We start from the raw sequence: 21,285 nt of genomic DNA on the forward strand, positions 1-21,285 counted from the left end.
GCTTCTCAGTGGGTGAATCTACAGAGCTTTTTTTTTTAAAGTACCTTGTTTTCAGATAGGGTGTAATGCCAAGACTTGGCTACCCATCGAGTGCACAAGGGAAATTATCATTTCACTAATGGAGAAATAACAGTGATGTAAATCTGATATGTTAGCTCTTTGTTAACACTCACCCAAAAGTAGACTACTTGGTCATGAGTGTACTTTGAATTGTGGAAACTTGCTTTGCACAAGTTGGCTGCAGAATCTCCTGCTCTTCCAGCCTTCCAACCATTGATTCCATCGATACTTCCCACTACTTTGGGAAAGCAACCAATGTAATCTTGGACCCCTCCCATCGCAGTTATACTCTCTTCCACCCTTACAAATTCAAGAACAGCTTCTTCCCCACTGTTACTAGTCTTTTGAACAGACCTCTCAAATGTTAATTCTGAATTTCTCTCTGTGCACCTTTTCTGCAGCTGTACTGTTTTGCACGCTGTTCTACTTCCTGATGCACTTTGTGCGCTACTATCTGACTGTACAGCACACAAAACAATACTTTTCACTGTATCTTGGTACACGTGACAAGACACACACATTTTTTTCTAAAGGTGATTCATGAGAGCAGGGGTCAAGGGTGTGGAAGATGTGCTCTGCTTTCTAAAGTTCAAGAGTTCCCACCACCACACAGGAATCACAAACCTAGCAAATCTGAGCATCTCTAGCCTAGACTTCAAGCAGCAACATGACAGTGTCTTTAAATAACACTAAAACAAAATTCACAGTTATTCTTTGTTGTCTGCAACACCTGCTTTCACATGGAAATATTTTTTTTATTTGTGTTACAGGGGTGAGAGGCTGTGATCCAGGTACTGTCAAAGAATTGTCATTGTAAAGAGCGAAGAGCATTCCCATTAAATTCTAGGTCCTGTTAAATCACCAAACATTCAGGAGGAGGTCACTGTTTGGTTAGCTGGAGAGCTAGCTATTATTAGTGTCCACCAACCCAAGCAGTAGGACACACTTGTAGATCTTTTTGCAGAAAGTTTCAGATACACCATATGGAACTACCCTGAATTTAATCCAGCATTTCTGAAAAAGAATCTTTCCTGCTTTAACAATCTCATACATTGGGGTCTTCAAATGCCAACATTATGTATAACAGTTTAATTCTGATGGGGATTTGTATAGAAAAAAATCACACTAGTGCATCAAGATGTGGGTTAAAGCCCCATTCCCAGTAATTTGAACCTGGAGCTTCGCTACTGGACTGAGGGAATGCTGTGTTTGTCTGTGCTAAATCCCCTCTGCTTGTCCCAGTGGTTCAGGTGCATCTTCGAATTCCCAGATGTACTATCACATCATCCATGCCAACATTGTAATATCAAGCACTGCTCATTAAAAATGTGTTAGTTCGCTGAGTATCTCATTACTGCTTGCTAGACATTTTTTTTGTGTATAACAGGAACTGCACAATTCTGAATTACCTGAAGTACTTTAATTGCCAAAGATGTAAAAAAATCACTAAAATTAAAACAAGTCTTGATTTTACGAGTTCATCGGATCTGCTTCAATTGAATGATCTGAGGGACAGCCACAGAATTTACACAGAACACCAGCATAGTTTTTACTTTCTCCAAGTGAGCTTACTAATGTTCAGTGGGATGCAATTCCTACAACCTTCCATAACATCCCAAATTATCATCTTACATGCGCAAGCTGGACATTTATTCCATGAACATTCTCACAGTTGATTCTTTGTTGCGCCAACACTATCTGTTCATGTATTTACTTGATCATGCTCCTTTCCCCTCCTTTCGCTGTCACCTACCTCTTTCTCCCTCTTTCTCCCTCTCTCACCTCCCTCCCTTTCTCTCTGTGTCTCTAATGTGTCAGTGTTCAGTTATCAGAACCCTGGTTGCTTACACCTTACTCCAACTGTCAAACACTAGACATTACTAAAATCCACACCCTTTTATCAAAGAGGTCAAAAGTAAAGATACTGAAGAACTGTACAGACTGAATTTAACAAGTACATTTTCATTAGTCAGTCACTGTAGCTTGGTAAAAACAATGACTGCAGATGCTGGAAACCAGATTCTGGATTAGTGGTGCTAGAAGAGCACAGCAGTCACTGTAGCTTGTACAGATGTTCAATGACAAGACCATGTTATTGTTATACAGTCAATAAGGTTTTGAATATACAGTAGTACCTCGATTATCCGAATGAGATCGGAGGGGGGAGTATTTTGTTTGGATAACTGATTGTTCGGATAACTGGAAACAAGTGGTAATTTGAGTGCTGGTTATCGAGCATTTCTTGGTTAGCAGGCAATGCACGCCATGATGCCATATAACCGATAACTGAATGCTGAGTTGCCTAATGCTGTTAGCATTAGGACATTGAGTTCTTGTTCGGATAATCCGAAATTCAGATAATCGAGGTTCTACTGTTTATAAAGAGAAGCAAAGCACTTGAACTTCTAATTTTACAACATTTTGCTACAAGTGCAGCTGTACCCAGTGGGAGACTTACTAGAATCATAGAGTCCCCACAGTGTGGGGCAGGTCATTGGGCCCATCGAGTCCATGCGAGAGCATCCTGAGCAGACTCACCTCCCCCATCTCTGTAACCCTGCATTTCCCATGACTAAGCCACATACAGAGGAACCTCAGTTATCCGAATACCAATTATCCAAAGATTGGATTATCCAAAGGAGATCTCGAGGTCCTGATGGAAACGTTACATCCAAGACGTATTTCTAACAGTGCTTGCGTCTTTTGTTTACAGTGATTAAACAGGCACCGTCTCTAAATGACTGTCTGTCCCGCCCTCTCACTTGCTCTGGAGTTCCACAGACGGATCTACCCTAAACCCGCCCATTCCCAGATAATCTCTCTAACATTGTCCTGTAGGGCAAAGGTGGAACCTGTCAAAAAGTTGCAGTAAAATATTGTGCGTGTGGCTATGGCTGCATGCGTGTGTGTATGTGTGCATGTGTGTGTTTGTATGCTATTCGGATGCTGCCTGAACTGCTGTGCTTTTCCAGCACCACTCTAATCTAGAATGCTATTTGGAGACTTACCCCCTCAAAGGCAGCAGCAGCAGCAGTCTTGTTGGTGTGCAATCCAGTTGCCCCAGAGAGAGGGCGGGTGTGTAAGGAGTTGGGTGGCGGGCGGGGGTGTGGTGTTGTGGGTGGGGGCGTTGGGGTTGGAGGCGGGGGCGCAGTGTTGTGGCGGGGGTGTTGGGGTGGGGGGTGGAGGGGCAATGTTGGATGGGGTGGGGGCCGGGGCGTCAGTGTTGGGGGCGGGGAGGCGGTGTCGGACTGGTTTGGGGTGGGGGGGGCAGTGTTGGGGAGTGGGGAATGGTGTCGGATGGGGTTGGGGTGGGGGGGCAGTGTCGGACAGGGTTGGGGTTGGGGGGAGTATTGCATGGGGGCTGGTGTTGGGGACGGGGGACAGTGTTGGGGGGGGGCAGGGTCTCGCACGCTATGTGCTGCTTCAATCTTCTGAACGAGGAACAGACTTTTAAAACTCCGAGCCCCAGAGCAAAGGCATTTAATTAATTAACCGAATAATTGATTATCCGAACGAAATACTGCCCGCCCATCACATTCGGATAATCGAGGTTCCCCTGGTTTTATGATGGTTTGCTCACTGCAATATCTTAGCAGCTGACAATGTCTCAAAGTACAGTGGTAGTTGTTAAATCACCAATGTGATACACCACCAATATTCCACAAACACTAACAGCTGAATGACTCGTTTTCACCCCATTTACTGGGAGAAAAATGCCAGTCAAATCTTCTCTGCTTTTCTTTAAATTCTTAACTTTGGGAGGAGGGAAAACAAGTGAATTTTCTCCAACATTGACAAGGTACCTGCATCTTCAGATCCGTCATCATCATCTTCATCATCACCCGAAGACAAAGAATCTAAAAGACAAAATAAACCTCTCATCAGTATAATGCCACATTTATGATCATTGTGTAAACCAGTTGCATACTGTAAAGGAGTCAGCCAGGACTGAGATAGAGTCATAGAGTCATAGAGATGTACAGCATGGAAACAGACCCTTCGGTCCAACCCATCCATGCCGGCCAGATATCCCAATCCAATCTTGTCCCACCTGCCAGCACCTGGCACATATTCCTCCAAACCCTTCCTATTCATATTCTAGATTAGAGTGGTGCTGGAAAAGCACAGCAGTTCAGGCAGCATCCGAGGAGCAGGAAAATTGACAATTCAGGCAAAAGCCCTCTATTCCTGATGAAGGGCCTTTGCCCGAAACATCGATTTTCCTGCTCCTCGGATGCTGCCTGAACTGCTGTGCTTTTCCAGCACCACTCTAATCTAGAATCTGGTTTCCAGCATCTGCAGTCCTTGTTTTTACCTTCCTATTCATATACCCATCCAAATGTCTTTTAAATGTTGCAATTGTACCAGCCTCCACCACTTCCTCTGGCAGCTCATTCCTAACACGTACCACCCCCTGCGTGAAAAAGTTGCCCTTTGGGTCTCTTTTATATCTTTCCCTTCTCATCCGAAACCTATGCCCTCTAGTTCTGGACTCCCTAACCCCAGGGAAAAGACTTCGCCTGTCTATCCTATCCATGTCCCTCATAATTTTGTAAACCTCTATAAGGTCACCCCTCAGCCTCCGACGCTCCAGGGAAAACAGCCCCAACCTATTTAACCATTTCAAGACATCCAGCACTTCCTCCTCTGTAATATGCATATTTTGCAAGGTATCACCATCTATTTCCCTACATTCTATATCTTCCATATCCTTTTCCACAGTAAATACTGATGCAAAATACTTGTTTAGTATCTCCCCCATTTTCTGTGGCTCCACACAAAGGCCGCCTTGCTGATCTTTGAGGGGCCCTATTCTCTCCCTAGTTACCCTTTTGTCCTTAATGTATTTGTAAAAACCCTTTGGATTCTCCTTAACTCTATTTGCCAAAGCTATCTCATGTCCCCATTTTGCCCTCCTGATTTCCCTCTTTAAGTATACTCCTACTGCCTTTATACTCTTCTAAGGATTCACTCGATCTTTCCTGTCTATACTTTACATATGCTTCCTTCTTTTTCTTAACCAAACCCTGAATTTCTTCAGTCATCCAGCATTCCCTATACCTACCAGCCTTTCCTTTCACCCTGACAGGAATATACTTTCTCTGGACTCTCGTTATCACATTTCAGAAGGCTTCCCATTTTCCAGCCGTCCCTTTATCTGCGAACATCTGCCTCCAATCAGCTTTCGAAAGTTCTTGCCTAATAATGTCAAAATTGGCCTTTCTCCAATTTAGAATTTCAACCTTTAGATCTTTTCCATCACTATTTTAAAACTAATAGAATTATGGTTGCTGGCCCCAAAATGCTCCCCCATTGACACCTTAGTCACCTGCCCTGCCTTATTTCCCAACAGTAGGTCAAGTTTTGCACCTTGTCTAGTAGGTCCATTCACATACTGAATCAGAACATTTTCTTGTACACACTTAACAAATTCTTCTCCATCTAAACCCTTAACACTATGGCATTCCCAGTCTATGTTTGGAAAGTTAAAATCCCCTACCATAACCACCCAATGATTCTTACAGATTGCTGAGATCGCCTTACAAGTTTGTTTCTCAATTTCCCTCTGACTATTAGGGGGTCTATAATATAATCCCAATAAGGTGATCATCACTTTCTTATTTCTCAGTTCCATGCAAATAACTTCCCTGGATGTATTTCCGGGAATATCCTCCCTCAGCACAGCTGTAATGCTTATCAAAAACGCCACTCCCCCTACTCTGTTGCCTCCCTTTCAATCCTTCCTGGAGCATTTGTATCTTGGAAAATTAAGCTACCAGTCCACTCAGCATGCTGCCTGGCCGACCCATTGTCTCAGCATGCTCCTGCCCCACTGAACTCATCTCTACCTACCTCGACACTGTCCTATCCCCCCTAGTCCAGGAACTCCCCACATAGGTTCAAGACACCACCCACGCCCTCCACCTCCTCCAAGACTTCCGTTTCCCTGGCCCCCAACGCCTCATCTTCACCATGGATATCCAATCCCTCTACACCTCCATCCGCCATGACCAGGGCCTCCAAGCCCTCCGTTTTTTCCTCTCCAGACGTCCCCAACAGTACCCTTCCACCGACACTCTCATTCGTTTGGCCGAACTGGTCCTCACCCTTAACAATTTCTCCTTTGAATCCTCCCACTTCCTCCAGACCAAAGGGGTAGCCATGGGCACACGTATGGGCCCCAGCTATGCCTGTCTCTTTGTTGGTTACATAGAGCAGTTGATCTTCCGTAATTACACCAGCACCACTCCCCACCTCTTCCTCCGCTACATTGATGACTGCATTGGCGCCACCTCGTGCTCCCGCGATGAGGATGAGCAATTCATCAACTTCACCAACACATTCCACCCTGACCTTAAATTTACCTGGACCATCTCTGACACCTCCCTCCCCTTCCTGGACCTCTCCATCTCCATTAATGACGACCGACTTGACACGGACATTTTTTTCAAATCCACCGACTCCCACAGCTACCTGGATTACACCTCTTCCCACCCTACCTCTTGCAAAAATGCCATCCCGTATTCCCAATTCCTCCGCCTCCGCCGGATCTGCTCCCAGGAGGACCAGTTCCACCACAGAACACACCAGATGGCTTCCTTCTTTAGAGACCGCAATTTCCCTTCCCACGTGGTTAAAGATGCCCTCCAACTCATCTCGTCTACATCCCACACCTCCGCCCTCAGACCCCACCCCTCCAACCGTAACAAGGACAGAACGCCCCTTGTGCTCACCTTCTACCCTACCAACCTTCGCATAAACCAAATCATCTGCCGCCATTTCCGCCACCTCCAAACAGACCCCACTACCAGGGATATATTTCCCTCCCCACCCCTTTCCACCTTCCGCAAAGACCGTTCCCTCCACGACTACCTGGTCAGGTCCATGCCCCCAAACAACCCACCCTCCAATCCTGGCACTTTCCCTTGCCACCGCAGGAACTGTAAAACCTGCACCCACACCTCCTCCCTCACCTCTATCCAAGGCCCTAAAGGAGCCTTCCACATCCATCAAAGTTTTACTTGCACATCCACTAATATCATTTATTGTATCCGTTGCTCCCGATGCGGTCTCCTCTACATTGGGGAGACTGGGCGCCTCCTAGCAGAGCGCTTTAGGGAACATCTCCAGGTCACCCGCACCAATCAACCACAACGCCACGTGGCCCAACATTTCAACTCTCTCTCCCACTCTGCTGAGGACATGGAGGTCCTGGGCCTCCTTCACCGCCGCTCCCTCACCACCAGACGCCTGGAGGAAGAACGCCTCATCTTCCGCCTCGGAACATTTCAACCCCAGGGCATCAATGTGGACTTCAACAGTTTCCTCATTTCCCCTTCCCCCACCTCTCCCTAGTTCTAAACTTCCAGCTCAGTAACTGTCCCAATAACTAGTCCGGACTTGTCCTACCTGCCTATCATCTTTTCCACCTATCCACTCCACCCTCTCCTCCTTGACCTATCACCTTCATCCCCTCCCCCACTCACCCATTGTACTCGATGCTACTTTCTCACCACCCCACCCTCCTCTAGCTTAACTCTCCATGCTTCAGGCTCACTGCCTTTATTCCTGATGAAGGGCTTTTGCCTGAAACGTCGATTTCGAAGCTACTTGGATGCTGCCTGAACTGCTGTGCTCTTCCAGCACCACTAATTCAGAAGCTGCCAGTCCTGCCCATCCCTGAGCCATGTTTCTGTAATTGCTGTGATATCCCAGTTCCTAACCATGCCCTGAATTAACCTGCCTTCCCTGTTAGGCCCCTTGCATTGAAATAAATGCAGTTTAATTTATTCGTCCTACCTTGTCCCTGCCTTTCCTGACTGTTTGACTCACTGTTGTTCTCAACTGTACCAGTCTCAGATTGATCTCTTTCCTCACTGTCTCCCTGGGTCCCAACCCTCCACCTTACTAGTTTAAATCCTCCTGAGCAGCTCTAGCAAATCTCCCTGTTCTAGCTATCTCCCTGAGATAACTAGAACAAAGCAGAATTATCCATTAAGATCAAAGCAGCATGGCAGAGAGAACAACAAAGTGAGAAATATCCAGAGAAAGTATAAGCTTAATGCCCAATTATTGAAATGAATCAATGGCAGCATTCTGTCCCAGATGAGTTACTCAACAAATATGTTCTTTTACTGGGAATCTCCTGAAATTTTGAATTATGTTGGATTATGTTATTCAGCACCAGCAGCTCCTTCTATTACCCCAATCTCGTGGGCATTTATGTTCAGTTAATCCTGAACTATGGAGGTGGCAAGTCAACCCAATCTGGTCTTAACTGGTCACACACAGGTCCAGTTGGGATAGACATCTGGAATAGCTCGGTCTCTCAACTCTATATCAGGAGCACAAAGCACAACTGCAATGCCTCAACACTCTCTGTCTCAGGCATCAGTTAACACAACAGAGCTGGGAGAAATGGGATAAGATGGATTGGTAAGCTGTAGCAAGTGGGGTGCCATAGTCCTTCGACCCAAATACTTACAACCTATGTTAATGGCTGAGGAGGTGGCGGAGAGAAGGCAAGTTGAAAGTGGTGGACGTGGTGCCAATCAAGCTTGCGACTTTGTCCTGGACAGTGTAAATCTCCTTGAGTGTTGTTGGGACTGTACTTATCTAGGCAAGTGGGGAGTATTCCATACTCCGATCTACTTTTGTAGCCATTGCATTTATATGGCGAATCCAGTTCAGTTTGTGGTCACTGATAACCCACACGATACTGATAGTGAGAGTTTCAGTGATGGCAATGCCAGTAATGTCAAGGTGTGATGGTAAAATTCTCTCTTGTTTGGATGGTAAATGCCACTTGTGTCATGTTAAGGTCATTTGCTACTTGTCAGCCCAAGTCTTGATATTATACTATTTTTGTTGCAGTTGAACATGGACTGCTTCAGTATAGGAGGAGTCATGAATGGTGTTGAACACTGTGTAATCATCAACGAACATCCCCACTTCAGACCTTATAATGGTGGGATGGTCATTGAAGAAGCAGCTGAAGATGATTGGGCCTAGGACACTACCCTAAGGAACTCCTGCAGAGATGTCCTGAAGCTGAGATAACTAACCTTCAACAACCACAACTATGTTTTTAGGTGCTAGATGTGATTCTACCCATTGGTGAGTTTGCCCCCTGAAACCCATTAATTCCAGTTTTGCCAGGGCTCCTTGATGTCATACTCAGTTGAATGCAGCCTTGATGTCAAGGGCTGTCACTCCCATCTCACCTCTAGAATTCAGCTCTTTTGTCCATGTTTGAATCAAGGAGCTGAGTGGCCCTGGTGAAACCCAAACTGGGCATCACTGAGCAGGTTATTGCTGAGCAAGCGCTGCTTGATAGCACTGTTGATGACATCATCCGTCACTTTACTGATGATGAGAGTAGACTGATGGGGCTGTAATTGACTAGGGTGGATTTAAGTAAGAAGCAGACTAAATGGGCTGAATGGCCTACTCCTGCTCTTGTTCCAATGTCCTATGATCTTATATGCTGAGGTAACATTCTTGAGTTACTGAGGTGGGGCTTCAGCCTACAGCCATAATGCAAATAGCTTCAGTGAGTTCAGCCTGCATAAAATTCAACGGGTACAGAGTCTTCAGTCTGTAAAGTATTTTCATTTATTATTCAGACTGCAGTTTTTTACATGAGTGTAGGAACTATGGAAGTTGGAAGTTATTCTTGAAGAGAAATGTCTGGTGATGCCAAAACAGTGAAGCTCTGTGCGCATGCTGCACACCTAAACAGTTCCTGTCTTTAGATACAGTTACACAGATCTGTTAAATCTGGCTCTGGCCAGTTTCCCATGTCCTGTTTGCATCCCAATTCAGCATGAATTGGGGTTTTCAGTGAAGAAAATCACTTTGACCATGTTTTTAGAGAATCAAACCCTCTACAGAATCTCACATTCACAGAGTCAGTCCCAGCTCAATGCTGGGTCAACTGACCTGGTGGGCATTATGATGGATTTCACTATCGGGGATGGGGGAGTTCGATTAGCACTTCAGCCAAGCAAACCTGATGAGAGATATAAGCATGGACGAGGACACAATTAAGCTCATGATTTGGAGATGCCGTTGTTGGACTGGGGTGCACAAAGCTGGTGTGCTTCCAATTAAACTTGTTGGACTATAACCTGGTGTTGTGCGATTTTTAACAATTAAGCGCAGGAGTGACTGGTCACCCCAGTTTGATAACAAAAGCCCACGTGTGAGGGATGGAAACCTACACAAGTGGACCTGTGTATTTAGCACCACTTCTGTCTCTGCCTCATGCAGTCAACTTCAATGCAGCAGGCTTTGGCAAAAGTTGAGCAAATGGAACCTAAGACATATTTGAATCTGGATACAGCAAATCAAATTCTGTTTTCATTACCCCCGATTCCGCCATTTTTACTGATCCCTGGGGAACTGCGTCCTGTTTATACTGGCCCAGCGACTAGTTGAACTAAATTATGTTTGAATCGGATGGGATTCTGGCTGCTCTACAGATATTACAGGAGATTGAGTTTCATGAGGCTGTCCACATTTTCCACGGTAACTGTGAATGACAGGTCTTGCTCGCTAGTGATCATTTATTTTCATTTTCCACATCATGAACGTAATTGGTAAGCGATTGGTAATTTCCTGCTGCTATTGCAACCAAAGATGATGGCCTGGAAAATATCAAATGAAAGCTCTCTGCAAGATAATGGGGGTGGGGGAGGCGATGTTCAAGTGGTGTGAGTGTTAGATGATTAATGCAGAAATCCAGGGAACGTTCTCAGGATCCTGGCTCAAATCCCACCTCAGCAGATGGAAGTTGAACTCAGTTAAAACAAAAACCGGGAATTAAGAGCTGAATGATGACCATGGAACTGTTGATGATTGTCAGAAAAAACCATCTGGTTCACTATTGTCTTTTAAGCAAGGAAACTGCTGTTCTTACCTGGTCTGGCCCACATGTGACTCCAGACCCACAGCAATGTCGTTGACTCTTAACTGTCCCTGGGCAATTAGGGATGGGCAATAAATGCTGGCCTAGCCAGAGATACCCTCGCCCTATGAATGAATAAAATACTGTAGGTTGAGACACTGGTTTTCCCCTTCTGTGATCCAGGTTCCAAGCAAACTCAGTAAAAAGTCTTCTCGGTAAAGTCCCAGATGAAATCTGTTTGGGGCAATCGCATCCAAAACTGTCCTAATTTTGAATCCAATTTCCAAAACAAATAGTTATAGCGATGGTCCTGAGCCAGAAGCTAGTGGGCTCAAAACCCACTCCAAAGTTTGAGTAATATGTGGTGTACACACTGGAGTTCCAATGTTGTGCAGATGGAGTGCTGTACTGTCAGAAATGCGTGCTTTGGATGAGGCAATGATTCAGGGGGATTTATGGCACTATTTTGAAAAAAGAACTGGAAACCTTGCCAATATTCATCCCTCGACCAACATCAGTGAATTGGCAGCTGGGGGGGGTTGGGCACTGGGAGAGGGAGACCTCCAGATATATTATGGATAGAATGCCCTTTGGAGGGCCGGTTTGGACACAGTGGGCCAAATGGCCTGCTTTCACAGTGTAGGGATTCTTTGATTCAACAACCTCATCACTGAGGTATGGAGCCCACATCTACAATGATCCTCAGCCAGCCTCAGGGTTTTTTTGTCTCTACATGAAGGTAGCAGCACAGGTATAATTCTGACGAGTCCTCTAGACTGCTACCAACAGAAGTGTTGCGTGTAAAATGGCTGCCTGCCGTACACTTCCAGTAATTACCCAGATCCTGGGGCTGCTTAGATAAATGTTTCCCAGCAGTAGGAATGCATCAAGGAGTGATCTCAGTGCGACTCCCCAGCCTTGACCCTGCAGTTTTCCAACACAGGTCTGAGAAAATGCAGCGCGGTGTAAATCCTGTTTCACTCACCACTGAAGGCGTGCTAAGTGGTTGCAGCATTTCCCCTTTCTGGTTCAGATTTCCTGAGTCCAGTTTTACATGAGTCAAGGGCAATTAGGGACAGACAACAAACGTTGGCCTTACAATCGATGCTCACACACTGGCTCTGTTTGGGTTGGTGTATTCATGCCAAAATTCTGTCCTGAAAGGACTCCAGCTCCAAATGTTCATCCGTCTCTCGCCATCTCAGGTGCTGACAGCCACTGCTGTGAACGTTCCATTTTGTGTTTCCTTTCTCCAGTTGCTTTCCTTTTTCCCGTGAGTCTGCACCTGGTGATAAGCATCCGCTCAAAGATTGCTTCACTCGGCAACTCCTCAGTGTTCCACCACGTGCTGGTCGGCGGCGGGGGGGGCGGGGACGGGGGTGGGAGAGTCTTACATTCAGTTTGTCAAAAAGAACCTCCACACAGAAGATCACCAACTTCTTAAGGATAACAATGGATGGACAATAAATGCTGGCCCAGGCAGCAAAGCTTACATTCCATGAATGAATTGATGGGGTATTTAAAACTTTAGAGAACAGAAACTATACTCTTAAATTAGCAAAAGTGATAGCTTGTATTTAATCCTCAAGACCAACTAATTTATACAGTGGTACTTAATAAATGTGTACTGTATTTATTAAGTATACATTTATTATACTTGCGCCATTTAGCATCTTGGACACATTATCGAGTGAGGTTTGATATCGAGCTATGTAAGGAGATATTAGAACAGGTGACCCACTTTGTCAAGGGAATAAATTTTAAGAAACATTTCAAAGAAAGGGAACATTGTCAAGAAACATTTATTGCCTATTCGTAACTGCCCTTGAAGAAGTAATAGTGAGTTGCCTTCTTGAAGCACAGCAGTTTGTGTGTGGGGGTCGGGGGTCGGGGGTCGGGGGTCGGTGGGGGGGGGGGGGGGGGGGGAGGTGGAAGATACAGAGTTAGTGGAGTCTCTTCCTGTCACTAACCCAGACGTTTGAGGGCAGGTTCTTTCTTAACTGTACTGAGCATCACAGCTGATGCAGATTCGATCTTCTCCCAACAACAACAACAACACAAACCCTTCCAGCCATCAGCAATACAAAGCTCACTGACTTTTTCTCCCTCTCGCCAAGTAGTACTGAAGCCAATGAAAGCACTGAACCATGTTTAAACTCAGCACAGGCTGGAAACCAATGTAGTGTCTTTGATTCCACCAGCCAACAGCAATGTGCATGTAGTCAAAAAGCTATCAATGATAAGGAAAGAAATTGAATGTATATAACCTCTTTTACAACCTTACATCCCTTCACAGCCAATTAAATATTTTGGCAGTGTCAACGCACCTCCAGTAGTGCTACACTCCGAACAATATTACATTATAACGTGTTCCTGAAACAACTGCTAAAGTTCCTGTACTGGGACAACACAACCTTCTAATCCAAGTGAAAGTGCTAACACTGAGTCAAGGTTAACCTGTATTGAATGATACCCTTTGCTACTGAACTTGTAGACTTCTTTTGTTGCACTCAGAGATGCCACTAATCAGCACAGATCTTGATACAGTCACTCCTGATAAAACAAATATATTTGCAATCTTTCACAAGTTTGCATTAATGAACTTCAACTGCATTTGTCTGACAGGTGCACACTTTAATGGAGCAGAACACGGGTGAAAATTCTTTCATGTGGAGAACTCTCTTTCATCAGTCACTTGATCAACTCCAGAAATACCTGCTGGCAACGTGCACGTTATTTCAATTGAAAGCAGCTGCTTAACTCGCACAGCACGTTAAAGTGCAGCAGATCATGGTCTAGCCTGATTACTGTTTTGTCCCTTGTTTGAAGAACAGTGTTGCTTTACATCTAGTCATTATGTAAATGGATGACAGTGAATGTATTTCTAGAGAAGGGGCTGTAGGTCTAGAAATATGGGAAGGCAGTCTGAGTAGGAAGGGGTGTCAGGTCTGTGAATGGATACAGATCTGTTAGGAAGGAGTCACGTGCAATCCAGGGTTCAGTTTTATGAGCAAAAGCAAGATTCCAAGCAAAGGATTGATCCAAATACCTGGAATGTCACCATTCCAGATGGTTTCAATATTCACTACTGGAGTCAATTAACTTGCAATCAGTCCTTAACAATTGAGACAAATGGAAACACGGGGTTCCTCAATATACCTGGTCATAAATTGGAGCTTAAAACAATTGCTTAAGTCACCACCCTTTGCAGGGAGCTTAATGCCCTCAGATCATGATGTAAGACTCAATTAAAGGACCATTCCATTAGAGAAAGCAAGGGACTATGTGAAAATCTGCACGTGCAACTGTTAAGAGAATAAATTATGAAAAACAGCAGCTTACAATTCCATAATTTCCTCAATTCAGTGAATTTTTGAAGGGTCACAAATACAAGATAATAACAGACAAGGAAGGTCAATTATAGTCTCAACATCTATGATGATATCTAAATTCCATTCACTACAGTATTCGAATGATTGTTCAATTAATCTAGGACTTTGACCTTCACTGAACCAGCTGGCAGTCCATGCAGATTTAGAACGCATGTGTGAGAAAGCAATCTATCGGAATGTTACTTTATGATTCCACTCATCAAAGGATGAGGGGGCACAGATTTAAAATAATTGGTAAAAGAAGCAAAACCGATATGAGAAAAGTCTTTCCATGCAGTGAGTGGCTAGGATCTGGCCTGAGAGTATGGGTGAAGGCACGTTCAGGAAAGGAGATGGCAGGAGAATAGCAATGAGCGAGACTCTTATTCACAGAGCCAGTGCAGGTTCAATGGGCTCCTGGATACTTTCCTCTACTCAACCTGTTTGGAGATGTCATCACAAGGCCTCTGGTAGGTCTTGAACCTGTGTCTCCTAGCCCAGAGGTAGGAACACTACTACAGTACCACAACAGCCTCGTTCCAAACTGCAACAATTCTGTGATTCTGAGTGATCCTAGATTTACCATTTACTGCTTAGAGTCTTTCTTGGACTACATTGTGAAACAATCCAAAATAAAATCCTATTAACCATCTTATGTTTGTGCACATTACCTCCCAAACACTTTCTTTCCAAGGAGAAAGTGTTAAATTTTGCTCCCATTTCTCAAACCTTTGATATCAGGGATCAATGCTCTTCTCCTAAACGCCTTCAGTGCCTGAATGCCTCCTTTGTGTCTCATGGCAAACCTACAGTTTGTTATCAGGTTGAAGGCGGCTATTTGGTTATGATTAGAATTTGCAGCTATCCCTTTAAGCCAACCTAGGCCTAAAAAGATTCCTTACAATTCAATATTGTTCTTCCAGTTTATTTATCCAATGAGTGGCTGATCTGTCCAGACTACATGTGTCTCTGTCTGTGTGGAGAGAACTCATCTCTGTCGATGTGGCCCTCAGGGACCTGCTATTCCTGTGTCAGTGTAAGCAAAACTGTTAAAGGTTTCTGTCCCTGATTGTTGTCCAATGGCCCCAGCTGGAAATGAAAGCATGTCAATATTGATTGAGGGCATGATTGGCATTACTTGTGATCTCTCAGCTCTGTTAATGGAATGATAATGTTGCTTTAGTCTGCCAATTCACCACGTCAAGTCTCACAAATTAGAAGTTACCTTGTGACTGAAGCAAAGAAAGAAAATGGGTTCCCATGGAATTATTTTCAACATAAAGACTCAAAAAATGAATGATTGAAGTAAAACTAGGGGTAAAAATAAAGGGTAAAGATTATATCATCCATTTGCATGCCAACCCTGGAAATAACATTGAGCGAAGTCATTGTGAAGTGTTCACTATCCCTGTACCTAAAGACCACATCATTCTTTAAAAACAAATCAAACCTACTGTTCCTAATTTCAAAATCTGGTCTGAGCCTACATTCATTACCATGGAAGCCCCAGATGATTTTATTTATGAGACCATTTTTTGAATCCATTCAGGATCTTAGCCATTGGTACTTTTGTAGCTTCCTGTCATAGCCTGTGCCCTTTCATTGTGTCCAATGTAATTCTATCCTCCTTTACTCCATCATCTGGAATGTAGCTGTCAGTAATATTGGTCCAGCTTTCTAGAACATCCTGTAAATGCCTTATGTACGCACTTGTAAACAGATTCCTTAAGAACCTCCTGTCCTCTCTATTGATCATTCCGAATTAAATTATGTGCTACTGCTCAACATCATTCCCCACTCAGAGGGAGTTCATCTTTATTGTGATCAAAGAGAATATTCAAAATGCAAACTTTAGTTACCTACAAACAAGAAACAAGAGTAGACCATTTGGCCCTTCCAGCCTGCTCAAAGATTCAACAAGGTCATGGCTGAACTGATTTTAACTCAACTCTACATCCCTGTAGCACACCCCTCTTAATTTTTCACCCTTGGTAGTCAAGAATCCGTCCGCCATTGCCTTAGCAATATTTGTTGTTGCTAATTCATAAGGAATAATGTTCAAGTTTGCTCGTCACTTGCCAGAATGGATCACTCACCCTCTATATATCCCACAGGATTTATATTCTAGATATTTTTCTAATTAACCTGTTCAATGACGTTATTACATCCCTCTGGAGTAGGTGGAACTTGAACCCGGGCCTCTTAGTCTCAAGGTAGGGACATTACCACTGCACCACAAGAGCCCTGTTCTATATTCTATCGATTTCAATAGAATGAAAGTCAGTTGGTGTGGGTGTTCTGCTCGAATGGGTTACTGACCATTCATCAAGTTAAAAATGGTACTCGCTAGAGCCAAACACTGCTCAAGTAGCACTGTTCACTTGCAGAACCCAATTTGAGTCATCATACAATGCCTGCAGTATGGAAGCAGGCCATTAGGCACATCAGGTATACACTAATCCTCCATAGAGCATCCCACCCAGACCTACGCCCCCCAAATCTGCATTCCCCATGGTCAATCCACTGAACCTGCACATCTTTGAGCTGTGGGAGGGAAGTGGACCATGTGGAGAAAACCCACACATACACGGGGAGAATGTGCAAACGGCACACAGTCACCTGACGCTGGAATCAAACCCAAGTCCCTGGCGCTATGAGGTTGCAGTGCCAACCACTGAGAGACCAAAGGCTATTCTATTTTTTTTTTAAAATGGCTCCAGACAAATTGTCATTTGTTGCACAATGTTTTTCTTTCCCAGACAGACCATTTCCTTCGTGTGAACAGTGGCTTCATTATAAAACGCACTGCTCTGGCTGTAAAGTACTTGGGGCTGTTGTGAGGTTGTCAAAGGTGAAAGTGTTTTCCAATTGAGCTAATCAAATGTTGGAACAGGCAGTTCTGATATTCCACCTTTTCTTTGCCAATATCAGCTTGATCAGGAGAACAAATCAAAACTTTAAAAATAAATGGACTTGCCAGAGAGGGGCACTTCAGGATTAATGTGTTGGAAAGAGCTGGAGTGATTTTACATTGGATCTAATCCATGCTACTCCTGATGTAATAACATATGGCTCTGATGTCTGAACTGCTAGCATGGGAAAGAAATCCTCTTCCACCAGAGAGAGACATTGTTCATCTTCCTGAACATAAAAAAATCATCCCTCACCTTCAAACTGACTGAGAATCTGTTCTTCAGTTTTCTGCCCAGAGGCTGGTCTGACCAACAGCACCACGATCGTCACTGTGGGATGGCTGGTTTCATCCCAGCCTGAACAGTGAATCAACCCTGTGCTGTTGCCACCAGCCTGATCATGCCCACTGTCTAGTCAATTAAGTGCCACTAACAGACAACCCCCCCCCACATTTCTGCCATCCACCACCCCCCCCCCCCCACCCCCCGACCCCCACAACCACCATCACTAAGGAATCCAATGGTATGCTATGGTAACATATAATTTTACATGATGCATTGTAGACTGGAGCTATGCGCAGTGATGGTAAAGGACTGTTTTCCCCCACGTGGCTGAGCAGGTATCTCACCCACTCTTACTTCCTGCCATTGGTAAATGTTAGAAGGATTTACAATTTGATACCTATCTGGCCATGTTACCAACCTTTCTTGGCAACCGTGAACTGAAGAGGGAATTGAATCCAGTGTCCCTGGCTCAGATGCAAGACCGTACTCTCCATCTCCCAAAAAGACTGAGCTAGTTGAGACAAACTAACTGCAAAAGATCAGATTGTGCTTGCCTTATTTGACTAATGTTTGTAAAACTATAAGAATAAGGAGGAAGCCTTCAGTAGCTTTGTCTTTTCATAATTTCTGAGATTTAACATCACTGGCAAGGCCAACGTTCATTTCCTATCCAGGACTGCACTCAAAAGCAGTCCATGTGATCTAGCACACTCTATGTATTTGGGATGGCATAGAAAGCTTATTTCTTAGAAAATTATTGTTAAATATTTTGCAGAGCAACATCATCTATACTTCAGTGTGAAGATTTCCCATTAAGCTTTTCTCAGCATGATCCTGTTGCAGTATATTTCTGCCTTCACTACATATTCTTTGCAGTTCTCATTGTCAATCAGATAAACAGCTTCCAAGGTATATAATTACAAAATAATATGGCCTCTTAATTATTTCTTCATGCCTGCCTGAAAACATTTGATGTAAAGTTGCAATGGACACCTCCCCAGGGTGTGTGTGTTTACTGGTTAGGCTAATGTTCTCCTACAGTTTACCTGGGGGCAGTAACTAAGGCCTTGTGAAAGCTGACACATCAAAGCACTGTCGATATCCGTTCTCCCTTTTCTTCCATCGCAATAATTTCACTTTCTTTTTGCATCTCACAGTTATGGAGTAAGGAGCTTGGCTTCGTTGTCTTTCAAATTTGAAAGAAATTGCCTAAATGAAACTGAATGAGGCCCCACTATAAGCTAATATTTCAATAATTGATACTCGAAAAGGAAGCATTTCCACGTCAGTAAACTTCCCATCTGAACCTTCATCCGTAATTTCCAATGTGATGACACAGCACAATAAGTACTATGGGCCAGTAATCCTGAGAGCTGGGGGTTTCTTTTCCATACATTATGTGGTTGTGTTTCACTGTTGTTTTGAATAATTGTTTCTGTAGGCAATTCTGACTCACTCTGCAGTGTGGTTCAACCAGATTTGACATCTCACCCTGCGGGTCACTCCTCAGATATCATAATATTGTCTTCTGACATTTCCACTTATTTTTGTTGCTTTATTCATTCTTGACATGTGTGGTATTGCTGGCAAAGCCAATATTTAGTACCCATCCCAAGAGTGCCCCAGTAGGTCACTTTGAGGCCGTTCAAGAGTAATCTGGATCGCTGGCTGTCACGAAACACACAGATTGGCTATGGTTGGCATCCAATGTTCCTCGAGGATATTAATGAAACAGCTGGGCTCTCATTGCCATCCAACTACGTCACTCTCCAGACTCTTCACACTGCAGTGGATGGGTTGGAATTCACATTCTCGAGATTGCTCATCTAGACCTCTGGAATATTAGCCCTGTTACATAACCGCTACAGCAAGGTAGCCAGTCATGTTCATTTTTCTCAAGGCAGTGATACAAAGGATAACTACAACCTGCATTGGGCAGCTAACCCTGGATAAGAGTTGCTCTCTATCTCTCAGTTTGACAGACTTAGCACAAGTACAACTCTGATCTGAGAGTGAGTACTCACCTGTGACTTTTATTGTGAAATTTCTCAGGATCTCATTGGTGCCCCAGAGTTTGCAGGAATAAACTCCAGAGTCATCATACGAAATATTGATAACTTTCAGCACTCTCTGTCCAACTTGGGTTCTGTTGTTGGGCAGAATTCGAAGTCCATCTTTTAACCACACCGTAGCTACTGAGGAGCCTTGGGAATTGCAAGTCAGATCCAGTGTGTCCCCATTGCTGAAAACAGACTCTTTCGGAATGTTGTGTTGGCTTCCCAAGGAATCTGAACCTGTGGGGAGAGAGTGACAAAGTCTCAAAACAGGGTTCATGAAAAGTTTAACTTTCCCACTTGTTTCTGCCTTTGATCACAAAGGTCATCTCTTTCCCAAACATCCGTCCTGCCTTCAACCAATCATTATCAGGTTCTCCTTAAGGTTCATTCCTGGACCAACTGCCAGAGATTCTCCCTACATTTGCAGAAAGACAAAGCCACAAGACACACTCCCCCGTATGACGCACTCCTCCTCAAGACGCACTCCCCTGCAGGACGCACTTCCCTGCATGACGCCCCCCCCCCCACATGACATCCCCCCCACATGACGCACTCCCCCACATGACGCACTCCCCCACATGACGCACTCCACCACACGACACACTCCCCCACACGACACACTCCCCCACACGACACACTCCCCCACACGACACACTCCCCAACAAGACACACTCCCCCACATGACACACTCCCCCACAAGACACACTCTCCGACAAGACACACTCCCCAACAAGACACACTCCCCCACACGATGCCTTCCCCCACATGATGCACTCCCTCACTTGACATGCTGGCCCACATGACAAACTGCCCCACATGACAAACTCCCCAACAAGACACACTCCCTCACATGACATACTGCCCCACATGACAAACTCCCCAACAAGACACACTCCCTCACATGACGCACTCCTCCACAAGACACACTCCCCCACATGACGCACTCCCCCACATGGGCGGCACGGTGGCACAGTGGTTAGCACTGCTGCCTCACAGCGCCTGAGACCCGGGTTCAATTCCCGCCTCAGGCGACTGACTGTGTGGAGTTTGCACGTTCTCCCCGTGTCTGTGTGGGTTTCCTCCGGGTGCTCCGGTTTCCTCCCACAGTCCAAAGATGTGCAGGCCAGGTGAATTGGCCATGCTAAATTGCCCATAGTGTTAGGTAAGGGGTAAATGTAGATGTAGGGGTATGGGTGGGTTACGCTTCGGCGGGGCGGTGTGGACTTGTTGGGCCGAAGGGCCTGTTTCCACACTGTAAGTAATCTAATGACGTACTCTCCCACACGATGCCTTCCCCCACATGATGCACTCCCCCACATGATGCGCCTCCCCACAAGACACACTCCCACTCAAGACTCACTCCCCCACACAATGCACTCCCACACATGACGCACTCCCCCACATGACACATTCCCTCCACATGACACATTCCCTCCACATGACACACTCCCCACATGATACACTCCCCCACACGACACATTCCCTCCACATGACACACGACCCCACAAGATATACTATCCCACAATCGTATAAGCCAACACTGAGGTCAAAAGTTATCAAATCTATTAATCATGCAAATGGCAAAAACAATAATGGGGTTGGGGTTGTTGTTGGCAGATGATAATGGATGGGAGGAGGAAGGAAGTATGCCATGCTTGTATGAATTTTCCACATTTGTACTTTCTTGGTTG

At 44.8% G+C, this 21,285-nt stretch overlaps 1 protein-coding gene across 8 annotated transcripts in view; it reads right to left on the minus strand.

Moving 5' to 3' along the window:
- The window catches only part of fgfr3 (fibroblast growth factor receptor 3), a 177,253-nt gene that overhangs the window by 58,916 nt on the left and 97,052 nt on the right, over positions 1-21,285 (minus strand). For all 8 annotated transcript variants that reach the window (XM_072575359.1, XM_072575369.1, XM_072575349.1 and 5 more), the window contains exons 3-4: positions 19,562-19,831; positions 3,864-3,917 (exon numbers count right to left, since the gene is read on the minus strand). In XM_072575359.1, coding sequence (XP_072431460.1) covers positions 3,864-3,917; positions 19,562-19,831 — 324 coding nt within the window. The remainder of the gene's footprint in view (positions 1-3,863; positions 3,918-19,561; positions 19,832-21,285) is intronic.

The sequence above is a fragment of the Chiloscyllium punctatum genome, chromosome 1 (genome assembly GCF_047496795.1).
Source record: "Chiloscyllium punctatum isolate Juve2018m chromosome 1, sChiPun1.3, whole genome shotgun sequence".
Lineage (NCBI taxonomy): Eukaryota > Metazoa > Chordata > Chondrichthyes > Orectolobiformes > Hemiscylliidae > Chiloscyllium > Chiloscyllium punctatum.